Source organism: Nothobranchius furzeri, chromosome 8, assembly GCF_043380555.1.
Source record: "Nothobranchius furzeri strain GRZ-AD chromosome 8, NfurGRZ-RIMD1, whole genome shotgun sequence".
Lineage (NCBI taxonomy): Eukaryota > Metazoa > Chordata > Actinopteri > Cyprinodontiformes > Nothobranchiidae > Nothobranchius > Nothobranchius furzeri.
This window is the reverse complement of record NC_091748.1, coordinates 53,245,353-53,263,435: the sequence shown is the minus strand read 5'-3', so window position 1 is coordinate 53,263,435 and position 18,083 is coordinate 53,245,353. Positions and strand designations below refer to the sequence as shown.

Genomic DNA, 18,083 nt, shown 5'->3' with positions numbered 1-18,083 from the left:
CTTTGGCAGATGTCGAGCGCAAATGCACTCCTCGCCTTTGTAGTTCTCACAAACATATTCAAAATGCATTCTTATAAATGCATCGAAGCACACACACACACACACACACACACACACACACACACACACACACACACACACACACACACACACACACACACACACACACACACACACACACACACACACACACACACGCACAGCCAGAAGACTGACAACAAGTTATCTGTTGCTACAACACATCTGCTCCAAACAACCTGCAGCAGTGAGGCACCATTAAATCTGAGGAGGCCCCACCTTCAGCATCTGTTTTTATGTATTGTCTAACATTTTCTCTTGCTGATAAACAACTTTTCTGGCTTCAGTTTTCGCTCTAATGATGGAAAAATACATCCATATATATCTGTTTTATGTTTGATCTCCAGCAACAATCAGCGTTTCTGTATTTAATAACAATCTGGCTCATTTTAGTAGCAAAACTTGCATGTTTGTGCAGTTTCATAAACTATAATAAAATATAATGAAGTTTTCAAGATAACTTCCAGAATAGGAGCCATTTAAGGCAGTACATCAGGGGGGGGTCGTATTTAGCAAGCTGCTCCTCTGAATCTCTAAAGTTTCCATTACATGCCTGGCTGGTCCCCTGATGTTAGCAACCAGGGAGAAGAGAGCGCTGCTCTGCCAAGAGCTGCCATTGAGCCAGAACTCTCCCACACACCCAACACACAATCATACTGTATACACAATGGACGCACACACACATACACACAAAAGCATTGGCGAACTCTCTTCTCTGCTCATTAAGGACAGGTCTGTCATTTCCAGAAAAATAAATCCCTGATGCACAGTTCTGAGTGGAAACAGGGTCTCTCCACAGCAGGAACACAGCGCGGGTCTATGTTTGCATGCACGTGGGTGGAGGATAAATTAACAGCAGTACCAAATTAGCAGCAATGTGCTGTTCTGAGTGCTGCGTGTTAAAGCTAATCCCTCTGTAGACCCTCTTCATCGTTTGATGGTAATTTCAACTGAATACACGGCAGAGAGCGAGATGGTGAAGAAGTTAGGATGAATGAAGATGCAGAACAATAGAGAGAAAAACAGAGATTATTGGGGAGGTCATGTGGCAACATCGTGGGTAGGGCGGAGCTAGAGAAAGACCCATAAAATGGTAAATGGCCTGTATTTGATATAGCGCCTTCTAGAGTCCTGGAACCCCTCAAGGTGCTTTACAACACAATCAGTCATTCACTCATTCACACACACATTCACACACTGGTGGGGATGAGCTATAATGTAGCAACAGCTGCCCTGGGGCGCATTGACAGAGGCGAGGCTGCCGAGCACAGGTGCCACTGGTCCCTCCGACCACCACCAGCAGGCAACGTGGGTTAAGTGTCTTGCCCAAGGACACAACGACAGCGACAGACTGAGCGGGGCTCGAACCTGCAACCTTCCGATTACAGGGCGAGCACTTAACTCCTGTGCCACCGTCGCCCCAAAAAGGTCAGCAGAGTCAAACTTCGGGAAACCTTTCAGAATATTATCCTTAACCACAAACACCTCAGGGTCGACCTCCTCTCTCTCTCTCTCTCTCTCTCTCTCTCTCTCTCTCTCTCTCTCTCTCTCTCTCTCTCTCTCTCTCTCTCTCAACATTTTTTTAATCACATTTGTCAAGTTTTGCTTATTTTAACCCTCCCACTGTCTTTATGGGTGACCCCGCGAGGAAAGTTTACTATTGAGCAGGATTGACAGTTTATCCCTTGAGGTCCATGTGGCAGGGGTGAGGTGGTGCTCACTCCTCACCCCTGCCACATGGACCCAAGGGATAAACTATCAACCCTCCCACTTTCTGTTTGAAAAATGCAACAAATGCTGTTGCCTAGCAGACCGAGAGGGCGTAGCAGCTAACAAATACACACACTTGCGACATTGTGACATCATAATGTACCATTCAACATCATAGTGTACCTCTTAGCCAATAGCGACGGCAGATTTAAACTCAAATGCAGTGCTGAGTTTTTGCCTGACGAAAGTGCATCGCTGACAGTGTTAGGCAGAATATTTAAATTTTAACTAAGATGCACTAAAGTGCCGAGTTATTGACTACATTTATCTGCAGCACAATCAGACACTCGTTTATAAGTTTATCAGCAAAAAAAAGTTGATTTGGAGTGACTTGCTCTTTAAAATCCAAATCAGTAAACGCTTTAAGCCTACAACACAGCTCTAAGCAAAGAGCGGTTTCAGTCTAGGTCACACCCTATTGCATCTAATCAAAACAACCTTTCACACACAACAGGGGCTAACAACTTCGATAACTCCTCAGGTGGTAAGGAGAAGGGGTATTCATATGTAGTTTCGGCTCATTAAGCAACAACAGACAGCTACAGTTTATAAGCTTGACCCTCGTATGTTCCAGTCAGGACTGACAAAGCTCCGTGGATGAGAAGCAAAACGTCTTCAAGAAACCAAAGAAGTCCAGTTGCCTTTATTGGAACCTATTTGGATTACCATGACCTGGATGACTGAGAACTTTTCTTATATTTACTAATTTTACAGCAGTAAAGCACTTTCCTAAATTGTATCATCATGTGTTTTGTTCTCAATTCCTTGTGTAAAAAACTAAACAAAACAACAACAAAAAAAAAGACAAATCAAAGTTTGAGGGGGACATTAGGGCTGTAGGGTTAGGGTTTATAAAATCATAAAATTTATAAACAACGGACAACTGTAATCATAATCAGGCTAAATGATGGATGGGGCACGGCTGCAGAGCAAAATCATTTTGTTTCTGCTCCTGTCTGTCTGTCTAGATTTCAGTAGAATTCTTCTGTTTCAGAGGAAACACACAGTACTTAGACAAATCAGAGCTCAGGATCTTCTTGGGAAGAAATAGACTAAATGAAAAAAAATATCCATCCATGGATGGACGATGGACTGTTATCAGTAACAAAACCTCTAAACCCAGTTTTTTAAGAGTCATTTACACTTGATTGATGATGTATTTTATTACAGAAAAATACTTTCAGACAAATGCTTCCTTAGAGATAACATCTTCTTAATGAATGACAGTCCTTTTCCAGCTTCACTAATGTTCTAAGGCAAGTTAGATTAAATGCATTACAAAGGCATGGCTGTGGAGGAAGACGGTACTGAACTGGACTTCCTACAGTCCAGAGAATTTTAAATGCCAACTCTAAAAACAACTAAAACATTTTTTAACATCTTTACATCTGTAAAGTGACGAAACAGCAGCAGAAGCATGACAAAGTTTAATTAAATAAAAAATAAATTTTTTTTAATTAAAATAAGTCATTTATATGCTCCAAGAAGTGTCTGAGTCTGTAACTCAACAGCTGGTCTGAAACGTGTCACAAACTCAGACTCCTGACCACCCCTCACGGACTCAACTAGCCTGAGAACCACACTACCCAGCATCTCCATCACCGGCGCGGCCGATGACGTCATCACCCAGAGTCTATTTACGGAAGTGCCTCCGCTGAAATGTCACTCAAGTCATCGTTTGTTCCGAACACTGAACCGAGTTCTCAGCCTCTCCAGCCATTCTAACAAGGAAGACATCCTTCCACGCTGCCTACCACCAGTAAGTCAGCTCTTTCGTTTATCTGGAACCGCCACAAAGTCTCGGCTCTCTCCGAGCGCTGCATCGCCGTTCCTAGATAAAGCTGCGTGCTCTGTCCAACCCAACGCCAGTTACTCCGCGTCTGGGTCACACAGCCACACCACAAGCAAACTTTCGCTCCACGTCAGCTCAGCCTTCCAAACCTGACAAAATGCAGCATTAAAGCTACACCAACAGTTAAATATACTGATTTGATATTCTACTAAACGAAATAGATCAGCTAACTAACTCTAAGAATTAAAGATTTATAGTCTGCAGTCTGGCAGTTTTTTTTGTATGTAGCTTGTTAATGCCATCCTAACTGTCCCTAATGTAACAATAAAAATGAGAAAAAAATTTAAGAATATAATTTGCAACCACATTTTTTTAAAATAAAATTTCTGAAAGAAAATATAAAGGTGAAAAAGTCAAATAGCACCTGTAATGGTGGCATGAGTGGTGCAGGTGGTTATTTGACTTTATTTACAAAAATACACATTTTGGGTCAGATATTGTTCATGACCAACAAAGAAGCTGGCATGTTCTTTATGTATTTATTTTTGCATGTCTAAAGTCAAGAGAGCTAAAAATTCAAATTATTAAAAAAATGAAAGCTTTAAGGAGAAAAACGTGAGCCCACAGGTGGTTTCACAATCAGAGACTTCACATCCGTAAAAAAACTAAACAGCAGTGAAACGGAATCTTTTCACAGTCTGGCCCAGAAGAAGCTCTTTGGTCGGATGACTGAAAACCCAGAGCTCCTCCAAGAGCACGATCAGCTCAATATTGATTAAACAATCTCACTAAGTGCTGCCTCTTACGACGCTTGGCCACTCTTTAAAAGTGCCGGACTTTAGTTGGCATGCTGATGTCGCGCTGCTGCAGCTTGACAAGCTGGCAAAGACTCTCTCCTGGGAAACTCTCAATAACTTTTTCTCATTTTCATAAAAGAGAAGAAGACAGACTGAAAAAGAGGGAATGACTGAAAAGATGATCAAAATGCCAAAAGTGTTGCCTGGCAATCCATCCTATACATCTGAATGTATAGTCATTGACGGATCTCACTCGTGGGGCGGGAGCTACGATTGTCTTTCACACTGTCTCTGCAGGTTATTGGACAACAAATGTGACGTACTCACCGCTATGGATGTCAGTCAACAGGGCAGTCTACCATACACTGCTGAAGAAGACGCTAATACATATTTTTCTAAATAAACAACTGTTTAGCGGGGGGGGGGGGGGGGGGGGGGGGGACTGCTTAGCTACACTAAGCAGTTTTTCACACTTTTAACTCATTCCTGGGGGGGGTTCAGTGATTGTGTAGATGGAAACTTTACCAACTTCACATGGAACAGCACTCTCCAGCTGTCTGCTGACCAGAAACAGGAAATAACAGTTTTGTGGAGCGGGTAGGTGTCCTAGGCAATGCTCTTTACCATCTTAACGGCTCTTAGCTATTTTCCACGCCAGTAGCTAACAAACGACTAGATGGTAGCTTGCCAACCATCACTAAAACCACAAGAAGAAATAAGTTTGCTTTGCTGTTGGCATTATGATGGAGCTTGGTGAAGCAAAGAGCTAAAACCGAAGTGAAAATCAGCACAGCTACTAGTTTGAGGAAACTAAAGGACTGATTGTGACCTGGCTTTGTTGCTAATTAACTTGTAAGTAATCGTTTTTTTTCTATACAACAGTGTGGATCTTTTTAATTCCTGGCCTATTTAGCAAAACTTGGCTCATGTTAGTGTTAGCTTGTTGATGGCACTAGCTACAGCAAGCTGCTGCAGGCTTGTTTATGGAAGATGAAGCTCCACTTTTAACCAGTGAGACAGATGAGCTGCAAACTGCTTAAGCACCTCTATTTGCTTTTAACTCAAAGAAATGCCAAATTCTAAATAGTCAAACGATAATGCCAAAGACATTTGAAATGAGCTGTCATCCTCTTTCACTCAGTCATAGACACATCCCGCCCATCTAACCGATAGAGCTCTGTGATTGGCACACCACCAGACTTGCCGGGGCCGTGGAAGTTCCCAAGGAGCGTAGCTAGACTGACATGCAGAGTAAAATCATTCTGCTTCTGCTACTCTCCATATAGATTTCTACGCTACCAAGGCACAAAACATCAAGCAAATGAATTATCCGACAAAACATGAGAGGCCAGTTATAACTGCAGCTCTGTTGGTCAACACATGAGGAGAAAAAATGGCAGAGGAACGAGCTGATTGAATTAATTAATGGAGAATCTGACATCCTCCCTGATCAACCAAGCAGAAACATCTAATTGCAAAAGTAATTCTGAAGTGGCAAATGCATCACATCTAACACAACCACCCTCAGAGCAGAATGAGAGGCTTTAAGGGCCTCAAGTGGTGGAGATGAGGAGATGATGGGGAAGTAGTTTACAGCTAGCGACAGCCTGGGTCTAGTGGGACTTTTAAGGAAATTGTGTTTTTGATGGTTTAGAGTGGACAAGAAGAAGTAGGAACTGAATTAAGTTAATTTATAAACATTTATCACTTGATCACTGGTCATGCTCATGAAGACCACTATCATTTATTTTAAATAACGATGCAGGTAAATTTTAACCTAAAATGTCATCAGGACGATATTTAAAGGTGTAGTATGTGTTGAAGGACTACGTTCAAGGTAAACGCTAGCTGGTAGTTTTAGCTATTGTCTTGTTTGTAGATACAATAAAAACAATAAGGGATTACTTATTTTTCATTGATAAGCCACATTGAGCAAGATAATTGTTGATATAAATATTTTGATATCAAATTGTGTTTTATAGTTTAAATAGTATTTTTAAACAGGAAACATCAACTACAAATTATCCCTAATGTGTAAAATACTTAACTTACCGAACATGTCAAAGTGTACTGTGACAAAAAAAAATGTATCTATTATTTTCTGTTCTGTATGTATAAAGCATACATGTAATATGCCAAATGTTAAATATTTCTAGTTATTCAAAAAACAAAAGCGTTTGGCAGTTTATCTTTAAACAGGACGTATTATGCTAAACTCACCTTTTGCACCATTTTGCGCTGCCATGTGGGTCTCTGTTGCCTCTAAACATTCCAAACGTAAAACAAACAAACAAAAAATAAAACGGCCACCGTTTTCTGATTCTTTCGTCTTCTGGTTTTAGGAATTATATGCCTAAAACAAGCCATTTTTAAAAGTTCCTGTTTGTGATGTCACAATTTACATATTAACAAATTACAGTTTTTCTACCTCTTGCATGTAAGAGTGAGCTGTAGCTGGAGGAGCAGCTGCTCTACTCCAAGCTATTCACAAACATCAGAGCTTCTTAGCTTATAGCAGAAAAGAATATTTTAATAGTAAGTATGCACACTTATGAACAAGCACCGAAAAGAGCCTAGAGAGCAGAGTGGAAGGGCCTGGCAGCATTCCTATCTGCCTCACATTGCTGTGTGACTCACAGCATTAGCAGGCAGCGCAGTCATTAGAGGCTAGAAGACCTTTCATATCTCAGTCAGCCCCCCAGCTCTCCTCAGGGTCGGCCAGCAGGGACACACACACACACACACACACACACACACACACACACACACACACACACCTCCTCTCTTCTCTGAGCCTTAGCTTTATGTCCCGGCCACTCTATTCTCCATTGTGCTTCTGTCTGTCACCGTCTCACTCAGATTTAATGTCAGGTGTTCTCTCACTGTGTTAAATAAGACATTTTTTTCTGTGCCTGGAGGGGACAGAGCCCATGTTTCCCCCGTCAACCACATCCATCACTGCTGTATAAACCAGCTACCACACAAAAACCTAATATGTGCTGTTTATGTGAGGCCAACGGCGGCTAGGAATCTGTGAGCTGGAAATATCAGAGGTTCTCAGGCGTGGGCTGCTGGTGGCTGTTAGGACATATCACCCTGGCTCCTTCTTACAACACTAGTATCATGACGCCCACATACATTATGTGAGGGCACAGACCACAGTCCGAACTGGCTGAACAAGGTTTGAACTGGTAGACACGAGACTGTTCCTCATTTTCATGGGTGTTGCTCAAGAAGCTGGACTTTTAAACAGTCCTCACGAACACTTTCAGCAGGACTAACATGCACAGATTACTTGTGAAATGACAAAAAGACAACATACAAAAAAGTAAACGTTCCATATTTTATAAGCGACAAGGTAAGTTTTACAGAAAGATGGCGTGAAACAGCATGTAAACATATTTTACTGACACTTTAATTCCATTGTAATTGATTTTGTGGGGGGTTTTAATAAGAGTTTCCAGCAAAGCTAAACTGATTAAAAACTAATTTGACACTTAGAATCAGGAGCATTGCAGCAGAATTGCTGGTGTTTTGTTTACATGCTTAAAAAAAGATTAAATTAAAACATATATTATCTTGATGAATGAAAAACTGTGGGAATATGAAATATATAAATGAAAGACAATTCAGTTATCAAGAAAAGCTTTTCATTTTTCAAAAAATAAATAAAAACACGAGAATTTGCAGCTAAGTTTTGTGAGAAAAAAGTTACAAATAAAACCCTAAGTAATCAAATAATAAAAACAGGAGTTTGTTAACATTTCTGTTCAGAGACAAACAGCATTTTGTACCACGAGACAAACAGCATTTTGTACCACCTTAACCCTCTCAGGCTCAAAATAAGTTTTGATAAAAGGACGAACAACGAAGTCCTTCAGAGGTACTTCTGAGTTAAAAAATACTCATAAAATACGTATGTGGAGAAACCAGGTAGGTAGGTTTTAACGCTGCAAATCTGCAACGCCTGCCTCCAGAGGGTCAAAATCACAATATGATGACTGCTCCACATACAGGTATAGGTGAAATTCAAACCATTTTTATTTGGTCAGTAAGTCAACTTAAAAGATGAAACTAATAAACTGATTACATGCAAAGCCAGATATTTCAAGCCTTGTTTTCTGTTATAATAGTGACGATTATGGCTTACAACTTATGAAAACCCCAATTTCAAAATTGCAGACAATTAGAGTATTGTGAAAAGTTTCAATTTTCTAGGCTGACAGTGTCACATTTTAATCAGCTAATTGATCCAAAACACCTGCAAAGGGTTCCTGAGCCTTTCCATATAATGCTATTTTAAACCCTTTGTGAACAAAGGTAGGCGCAGTCTATGATCAAATTTTACCATTGGCACCAAGATGTCAATCTTAAATGCAAGTTATTTTTGTCAGCCTAAATTTATGCACGGAAATAAAATGCTAGATTTCAGTGAAACTCCACCCATGCCCGCTCCGACAAAATGCGTACAACTACATCTTAGGCAAGTCAGTGGTTGCAGTGGCTATTGATGTCCAATGGTTAACCCATTAACTGCCAATGACGACTAAAGTCCTCATTTGCATTTTTTTACTGTGTGGGCGTCGGAACGAGCCCCCGCACCGTGAGAACAAACACCCCAGCTCTAAAGCCGATCTTCATCCGCGTACGTCACATGATCAGGAAGCAGAAAATCCATGTGTTAGGAGATCGTTTTGGGCCACTGCTGTAGAAAAAAGTGAGGCACGAACCGGAGAAGCTTCTGTCTATCACAATTCGACAACAGATTATGAAAGAACGGCTAACACTCAAAACACACTGACTCTTCCTGATGTAAGAAGTGAGTCTCCTCCTTGTTTTGGTAGTTTTGTCGTTGACGTCATCCTACCATGCAACATTCTGTGACTCTTAAAAAACAGTAAAAATGCTGAAAAACGCAGGCAGAGAAGGGCTTTACTGATCAGGAAACGGCTGGCAGTGAATGAGTTAAGGCATGTGCCTGAGAGTTCTAACCACTGGACTACAAGATTTTCAAAGTAAAACTCTAAATTTACTTCTGATGCAGGAAAATGCTAGCCTAGTGAACTAGACCAAATTCTTGCCTTGCAAAGTTTGTATATATATATAGTAAATATTCACGTATTTAAGATGGCTTGCCAGGCTAGGAAAATGCAATAATGCAACCAAAAACTGTTTTTTTTTTCTCCCATGTGGAAATAACAACATCACACGGTAAAAAGCCCCAAAAAGTATATTTTCCCTGGCTGGCCCCTTTAAAAGGTCTCTCATTTTAAGTTAAATTACTGAAACAAATGGACTTTTAAACCCTATACTTTCAATATATTTAGGATATTTTTTTAAGTTTGACCTATATTTATTTGTTCTGAATATTAAAAGAATAAATATTGATTTTACCTGGGTTTATAGATTGATGCAAACAAAGTTTTGTTTGAGCTTTGAATTGAATCATTTTTTGAGTGTAAAGAAATTGATGTTATATACAGCTCGAAAGCCTAAAAAATTACAGTTTTTTCTACTGTAATAATAGATTATCACAAAGCATAAACTGATCTAAATTAAGCTTCTATTAATGGACTCCGAAAAGAACACTTATAATGGAAACAGGACTGGACTGAAATCAGAGTCTTGAGGAACTCCACATTTGAGCAGCAGAATAATAACCTCTAGATTAACTCATTCACTGCCAATGACGACTAAAGTCGTCATTTGCATTTTTTTACTATTTTGAGTATCGGAACGAGCCCCCGCGTTGAGAGAACAAACATCTCAGTCCTGAGGCCGATCTTCATCCGCATACGTCACAGATCACATGATCAGGAAGCAACACATCCATGTGTTTGGAGATCATTTTGGGCCATTCCTGTAAAAAAAAGTGAGGCGCGAACCGGAAAAGCGTCTGCCGATCACAATTCGACAACGGATTATGAAAGAACGGATAACGCTCAAAATACGCGGCTTCTTCCTGATGTAAGAGGTGAGTCTCCTCTTTGTTTTGGTTGTTCTGGCATCGACATCATGCTAGCGTGAAACGTTCTGTGACTCTTAAAAAAACAGTAAAAACGGTGAGAAACGCTGGCAGCGAAGGCCGTTAGTGATCAGGACACGGCTGGCAGTGAATGAGTTAATTATGTAAACCCAACTTTAACTGAACAATAGTGTTACATTTGTTAATAAGTAGCTTTAGTGTCTGTGTCTGGTCACAGAAACCATACATTTAGGAGGAGAGTTTGAAGAAAAAGACTCTTACCTCATGTTTGCCCTTCATCCTGCAGATCCTGATGTCATTCTTGTTTGACTCCCATGTTCTTTTCTAAGCAACACACAGATTAATTCTGCTGAGCAAATTCATTTTCACAAAAACAAATATTCTCCATGATGCTACCTATAAAAAGTCTGAAATATGTGTGTTTAAAAACTCACTTTGCTGTAAAACATTTCATCCCCTGAAACATTGTCCAACTCCACCCGGAACAGATCATCCCTGGAGACGGATGGAAAGAGAAAGTGTCTAAGCAGTGGTTCACCAACGCAGCATTATATGAAGCCCAAAGTAAGGCAAGATCCTGCATTAAGCAAACTAGGAATATCAGTCTCTATCTGGGAGTAAAAATGAGATATTATTACTAGCTCAAGGCAGCATTAATGCATTTGGATGAAATCCAGAGCATACATTAAATACCCACTCTGGGAATAAACCATCCTTTTGTATTATTCTGTGTAGCTTTAGTGCTAAATACAGTCACTCTAGACAATGCATCTTAAACATCTTCAGTGCAAAAGATAACATTTTAGATGATGAGAAACAAAAAAAGTCGGAAAAGAGTAGAATGCCTGCTGCATGTCAGGGATGAGGTCTTGCTCCAAGTGGAGGAGCGTGAGTAACTTGAGGTCTTGTATACAAGTGAGGGAATGATGGCGCTGCATCTGCAGTGATACAGCATTGTACTGGTCTGTTGTGGGGAAGAGAGAGCTGAGCCACAAGCAAAACTCTCAATTTACTGGTCGATCTACGTTCCTACCCTCACCTATGGTCACGAGCATAGGCGGAGATCCCAGGGGGGACGGGGGGGGGGGGGGGGGGGGGGGGGCACCCCCTCACACAAAGTTGTCCCCCCCACAAAAGTTATTGTAAACACATAAATGCTATCAGTAAACCTGTATTGTCTTCTAAACCCACAACGTAAAAGTTAGTCTGCAAATACAAAACAATGTGTTTTTAATTGTTGAGAAATTATGGTCCACAAGCGGCCAAAATGAGTTTTCTCTGCAGGGTGGCTGGGCTCTCCCTTAGAGATAGGGTGAGAATCTCAGTCATCCAGGAGGGGCTCGGAGTAGATCCGCAGCTTCTCCACATTGAGAGGAGCCAGTCGAGGTGACTTGGGCATCTGGTTAGGAAGCTTCCTGGATGCCTGTCTGGTGAGGTTTCTCAGCCACGTCCAGCAGGGAGGAGACAAAAAGGAGGATCCAAGACACAGTGGGGGGGACTATGTCTCTCGGCTGGCCAAGGAACACTTTGGGATTCTTCTGGAGTAGCTGGCTCAAGAGGGAAGTCAGGGCCTCACTGCTTAGGCTGCTGCCTCTGCAACCCGACCCAAGATAAGTGAAGGAAAATGGATGGATGGATGAAAAAAAATATTTAGCTTACATAAGGTGTTGAAACTGAAATACAATGCAACATCAGTGTGTGAAATATTTTCATTTATGCATGGCTCTATCAAGGTGCAATAAAACCATAGAATCTCTTGTTATTTTCATGTTCAGCCATTTTTTGTGGATTTGATGAGTTTGGAATCACTGTCCTGTTGCATGACTCCATTTCCACTGGACAGATGGTGTCACATTCATCTCCAGGAAGGGGTTTATGGTTTGTTCAGTGACTGTAAAGTGTCTGGGTCCTGCGTCTGCAAAATGAACCCAAATCATAATCTCTTCACCATCGTGTTTTAGTGTTTGTGCTGAAATTCTCTAATTTAACACATCACCGAGCATTACTGGCAAACATCTGTGGCTTGGTTCCATCTATCCAAATAAAAGAGTTTAGATGACATTTCACAAACCTATGATCATTGTTTTCCTGATTAAAATCTAATTTTAGCACATTCGTGTCCATGAATTCTTGACAAGACAGGGTTTAACCCTCTCAGGCTCAAAATAAGTTTCGATAAAAGGACGAACAACTAAGTCCTTCAGGGGTACTTTTGAGCTAAAAAAATGCTCATGAAATACGTATGTGGAGTAACCAGGTAGGTAGGTTTAAACTGCAATGCCTGCCTCCAGAGGGTTAAAATTTTTCATTTCTTACAACTACTGTTCTTCCGGTGATAGCTACAGCCATGGCCTTGCATCTATGCACGTCTGCAAATACGATACATTCATTCAATTGATCAGACAACCAAATAAGTAAGAAACTGGCCTTTCAAGGCATTCCATCTCTCCTAACAGATTTGAGAAATTATACCCAAGTCAATAATGAAGTCCTGAATTTGCCGCTCACCTTTTGCCTCCCATCATTTTGACACGTTGTGTCGAGTATTCTGCCCAGTCCCCAAATCAGCTTATCAGTCATATTCAAAAGCCTATAATTGAATTAATGAATGACTTAATCAAGCGGTTCCATTGAAGCCTTTTGTGCCCTCGCATGCTGCCCACAGATTGTCCAAAACCAAGCACCATGCATAAATTCCGAATATTCCAAACATTGCTACACTCTGAATGGGCTGATAATTCTGTGGTAACCTTTGACATTCCTGTTAAAACTGCCTACAAAATGAGAGCTGCTCTGGGCACATAACAGCTGTCGTTTGCATATTGATCGAGGCTTTCCTATCTGCTGGGATGGATCTAAAGTGTGGGCTTCATGCGAGCACGGGGCCGTGCTCTGAACGAGCTTATCTGTAAATCTCCAATGGTCAAGTTAGTGCTGCGGTATCGATCCCATCTCTCCTCCAGCTCTGTCTCCCATCTGTGCTGCATGTTTGCTCTTGGTTTCACCTTTTCTTCGACAGATGGAGAGGTTATCCTGTGTGCACCCATCTACAAGCACGTGCGGGCCTACTTGCAGACTTGATTGTGTTTACCTGGAAAACGTGTGCGTTTGCATGTGATTTTATAGAAAACGGCGAGCTCTGAGGGTGTGCGTGCTTAACGAGGCTGCAGGTGCCATCTTATTACCCCTCTCCTGAATAATTTATCTTCACTTCCTGTTGTTGTGTTAAAGGATTATCACCCTTTGTCAGCCCTGCAGAGAAGGGTGCAGCAGAGAAGAGAGAGACCACGGAATGCTGGCTTGGCACACGGCTGATTAATAGGTCAAATTATGAAGATTTTCAGAACTGTGGAGTGGAGCAGTGAGTAAGGGCTAATCTCACTGAAGCAGTCTCAGCACCGTCTCAGCATCAACACTATGAATATAGCAACAGGGTATCTTCTCAGGGTGGCTACAACCTCTGTTCATTCTGATAATGAAGAGAAGTGGGAATTATTTATGCTGCTAAATCCCTTTCTTACCATCCTGGTAGTTTGGAGGATGCAAAACTTGTGGTGTCTGATGTTTGTTGTTACTTGTAAGTTTCATGAAAAGTGCATGTAGTAGCGGAAAACCGAAAATCAAAAACATGCATGATGAAAAGATCCCATTATTCAATCCGTAAGGTGCAAGTCAAGCCAGGGACATGTGATCACTGTCAGAGCTGAATCTTATGAAGCCTGGTTGCAACATGGTAAAAAGATGATACATTCTGGTAGCTGTTCCCTCAAAGAGCTCCTCTGGTGCTTTATATTCTGCATCTCTCTCCACCCCCCTACAGCGTGGCAACACATGAACTCACTGTGGTGTTTCATTGAGTTTTGACTGATGTTTCAGTCTTGAGTAACTTTTTTGCAAAGACCACATGTAGCTGACGGCGGTGGAGTCGAATTCCTTTCTTCAATGAATCCAATTGGAAACTTTTTTGGCCTTTTTTCAGACTATTTTAAACTATCATCAAAGTTTGTTCCAAAGTTTGTTTTACAAATGTTTAAATGTGTTATGGTGTACGCATGTGCTCAAACTTTACATAGGCCCCGTGCCCTTTAGACCCAGGTATGACGGAGTCAACATAAACTGGCAGCATTTCCTTAAATTCTACTTTGACCAGCTCGTGAACCTTCTCCTTTGGTTCGACAGACAGCAGAGCTCTTGAGGTCGAGACCTTTTAAGCTTCCCCATATTTCTTTTGAGTTCTCCTTTCTATCCTTCCTGCAGCTCTGTGGTTCAGCATGAGGAGCTCAAAGTGTTTCTGGCAAAATCAGAGGGGGAGAAGTCGGACTAATGAATGAGCCTGGAACAGATGATTCACACTGGCCGCTCTGCTGCTGACTGAGGAAGAGGAGGAGTGACTTTGCATAATTCAAGGTGTCTATAATTAGAAAAAATATTACAGTAAAAAAGTGAGTTTTTTTTAAGAATGAAAAATCGTTTTAATGCCAAGCTCTTCAGAGACCCTTCAATAATACAAACCAGTGCAACCACAATAAGCCTCTGACTCTGATGAAGAATAAATAACAAGAACTATACAAACTAAATGCAGAGAGAGTTGAGGGGTTAAAAACCAGCAAAGAAAAGACCGCCTTTAAGCAAATCCTTGAGGTTCTTGTGCAGCTGGAATGGACTCCAGCTTCTACACAAACCTTGTGCATGAAAATAAATGATCTTGACAAATTAATTAAGTACATAAACAACAAAGAACATCTAAAACTACTTTTTTCTATAAGACTCCACTGCAACAAATGCTGAAACAATCACTATTATAATAGTTGCTGAAAATGAAACCATGGCTACAGGTGCAGCTGCTACTCTTTCATATTTTTTACTTGAACTTTGTTAGAATAAACTTTTTCTTTCACATGATAATCTTGTTTGGACACCCCCAACCAATAGGAACGGGCACTTTTAAGCCATAAATCTAGTTCAGGAACACCTAACATCATCGTATGTGGGTGTTCTCACTTGTGTGACCTCGTCTTTCCTCAAACACACCCTATCATCTGCATTACCCCCAGACTGGCAGCTGTGACCCCCTGACCGCCCCAAGGCCTCTGTAACAGGGAAGTGTCTTCTCCACCGTCGGCCATCAGACATTTGACCAGAGCGGGACCCCAGCTGACCTCGGAGGTCAATGTCTCTGGGCTAATAACCAAACACCAAAAAGGCAATAAGTTATTTCATCTCACCCTCTCCTTTCAGATAATGCTAAATGCAAAACACACAGTCAGCCTTTTGAACACTAAATACATCACAGAATCAGAAATTAGGCCACGTTGGCCCTTTAATTCATATTATCCACTGACAACAGTCAGGGGAGTTTTGGGCCATTTTCAAAATAGTTTTTGTGTAAAAGTTATAAATATTTACTATCTTACCCATGATAGATAGCTTTCTAAACAACTTCTGTTCAGTCAAATATACCTCAAACATGAGCTAGTGGTAAGTCTGAGCACACCTGGGCCGTTTGGACAATAATAACAACCTAAAAAACTGCTTGTCTAAATTAACCCCGATAAAAAAAGCACTGATGCCACCAAGTTTTGATTTCCTAAATTTCACAAGTGTGCATGCAAAACTTGCTCATACCTTCATGCATTTCAGGTAATTCAGCAGAAATATTAAAGTCCTGCTAGAATTGACCCCTGCATTTTGCTGGTGGTGGTGGTATTTACACTTGTAGATAAAACTAGATCAATAACTGTATGAAGATAAATCAGAAGTGATTTAAATGACAGCACATGGCCCAGTCTAACCCCGGGTTTCCACAGGAGCCGTCAGCAGCACGTTACTGCAGCTGCACGTCTTGCTCGCGTAAACTGCTGCTTGGCCCTTCCCACGAGACGCGAAGCAGCAGGGGAGCAGCTGTCACCGACCGAGCACGAAGTCACACGAGTGACTTCGTCAGTAAACACAACAACAAGCAGGAGAAAACTACAACATGGCTCCAAAAGGTTTGTGTTTTATGTTCTGTCTGTTTTATAATCACCAACACGGACCTGAAAAACAAAGGAGACCGCTAGCTAGGTGATAACTTCTCACGGGGCCGCACATTTAGTAACGTTTTTTAAAAGTAAAGCAACCGGAAGGCAGTACGTTTCTTTATTCTGAAAATCTTGGGAGCTTCTCTCCATTTCGGCGTCCGATTTCCTGTCTTTCCTTCCCCAAAAATGTCGAACTTGACACATTTCAGAGGCGTCGCGCGTAGAAAATAGAACCGGCGCGTAAAGGCCGCGACATGCTGCTCCTGAGACGTGGCCGACTCGCGCTGCTGACGGCTGCTGACGGCTCTAGTGGAAAAGGTTCTGTTGACCACAGCGGTTCCTATCAGCAGCTATGATGTGCTGCTGCAGTAACGTGCTGCTGACGGCTCCCGTGGAAAGCCGGGGTAACATTTATGAGATTAAAGCTGTTTTAAAATGACTGGACTGAGCACAGATTAGCCAATAGCTCATCAGTCCTGCAGGATGTAAACCATCTCTCCAAACTGAGGTTAATCAGGAATTAATGTACAACAGGTAAGACTGTACTTACACATCAGATGTACACAGAAAAGATTACCGACGATCAAATAGTCCCTTCTTTGTTTTATATTTGCATGGATTAGCCGAAGTCCACATCCACAGCTGCTCCATCCCAGCAAGGAATCTGGGCTTAACACAGCAAGGTGCTTACTCCACCTGGCAGCAGCCAAATACCTGGTTTAATTTCATTTAGCAAGGATGGGAAGAGGTCGGGGAGGGGGTATCTGCTCCCAGCGGGAGCTTGGAACGGGGATTTAGTGCTGCTTGCAGTGTGAGGAGCAGCAATGCTAATGGTGACAGGGTTTGGAGATGAGCAACGTGTTTTATCAGGACTTGCACTCTGCTGGAGCTTTTGGCAGCTATACCTGCCAGTACATCCTTGTTTATTCGTTGTACATTTTAACACTGTGCTGCCCAGCTGAGGTCTCTGTAGCTCAAACACACATTTGCATCAATCTTATCTCTGTAGTTGATCACAAACTCCAGAAGAACAGTCAAAACAAACTTGCGAGATGTTTTTCTCTGTATCCCTCTTGCATTTGCTCCCTCGCTGCTTTGACTTTGTTGGTGCTGTGTCAGGTAATTCACTTTCACCTGGTAGGCTGAGACGTTCATATCGGATTACCTCTCCTACTTAGCAAAAATGTCTGCAACTGTAAATCCTAATAAAGGTTTCCCAACATGTTTCATGGCTCTGGTTATATTTCTAAGTAAGCTGCAGTAGCTTTAGCTGTCGGGGGCATTTTTATTATCAGCTAGCCTGCGTGTGCTTATCGAGCATCTGAGTGCAGACAGAAAGGCTGGAACCACGTTACATACTGTGATAAAGTCACTACTAAATCTTAGAACAGGGGTTGGACCAGCTGGAGGCCAAGGATTGGGTCATTTCCTGGACATTGTGTATATTACTGAATCTGAAGATAAAAAAGGAAAGTTTGGAAAGTTATTGTTCTGTCTTTTCTAGCATGATTCAAAGTAAATGAACTTTCAAACAACCTGATCAATAAATCAAATTGTGTCCATTTATCTATGGTGTCCATAGATTCCCTTGATGTGTTCTGGGTTGGTTTGTGAACAGTGGATGTGCGGATGAGTGCCTT

General features: G+C 41.6%; 1 protein-coding gene across 2 annotated transcripts in view; it reads right to left on the bottom strand.

Moving 5' to 3' along the window:
* sema6bb (sema domain, transmembrane domain (TM), and cytoplasmic domain, (semaphorin) 6Bb) overlaps positions 1 to 18,083 on the bottom strand; it is a 249,276-nt gene that overhangs the window by 81,784 nt on the left and 149,409 nt on the right. For both annotated transcript variants that reach the window (XM_015971501.3, XM_015971502.3), the window contains exons 4-5: positions 10,858 to 10,918; positions 10,685 to 10,747 (exon numbers count right to left, since the gene is read on the bottom strand). In XM_015971501.3, the coding sequence (XP_015826987.1) occupies positions 10,685 to 10,747; positions 10,858 to 10,918 (124 nt within the window). The remainder of the gene's footprint in view (positions 1 to 10,684; positions 10,748 to 10,857; positions 10,919 to 18,083) is intronic.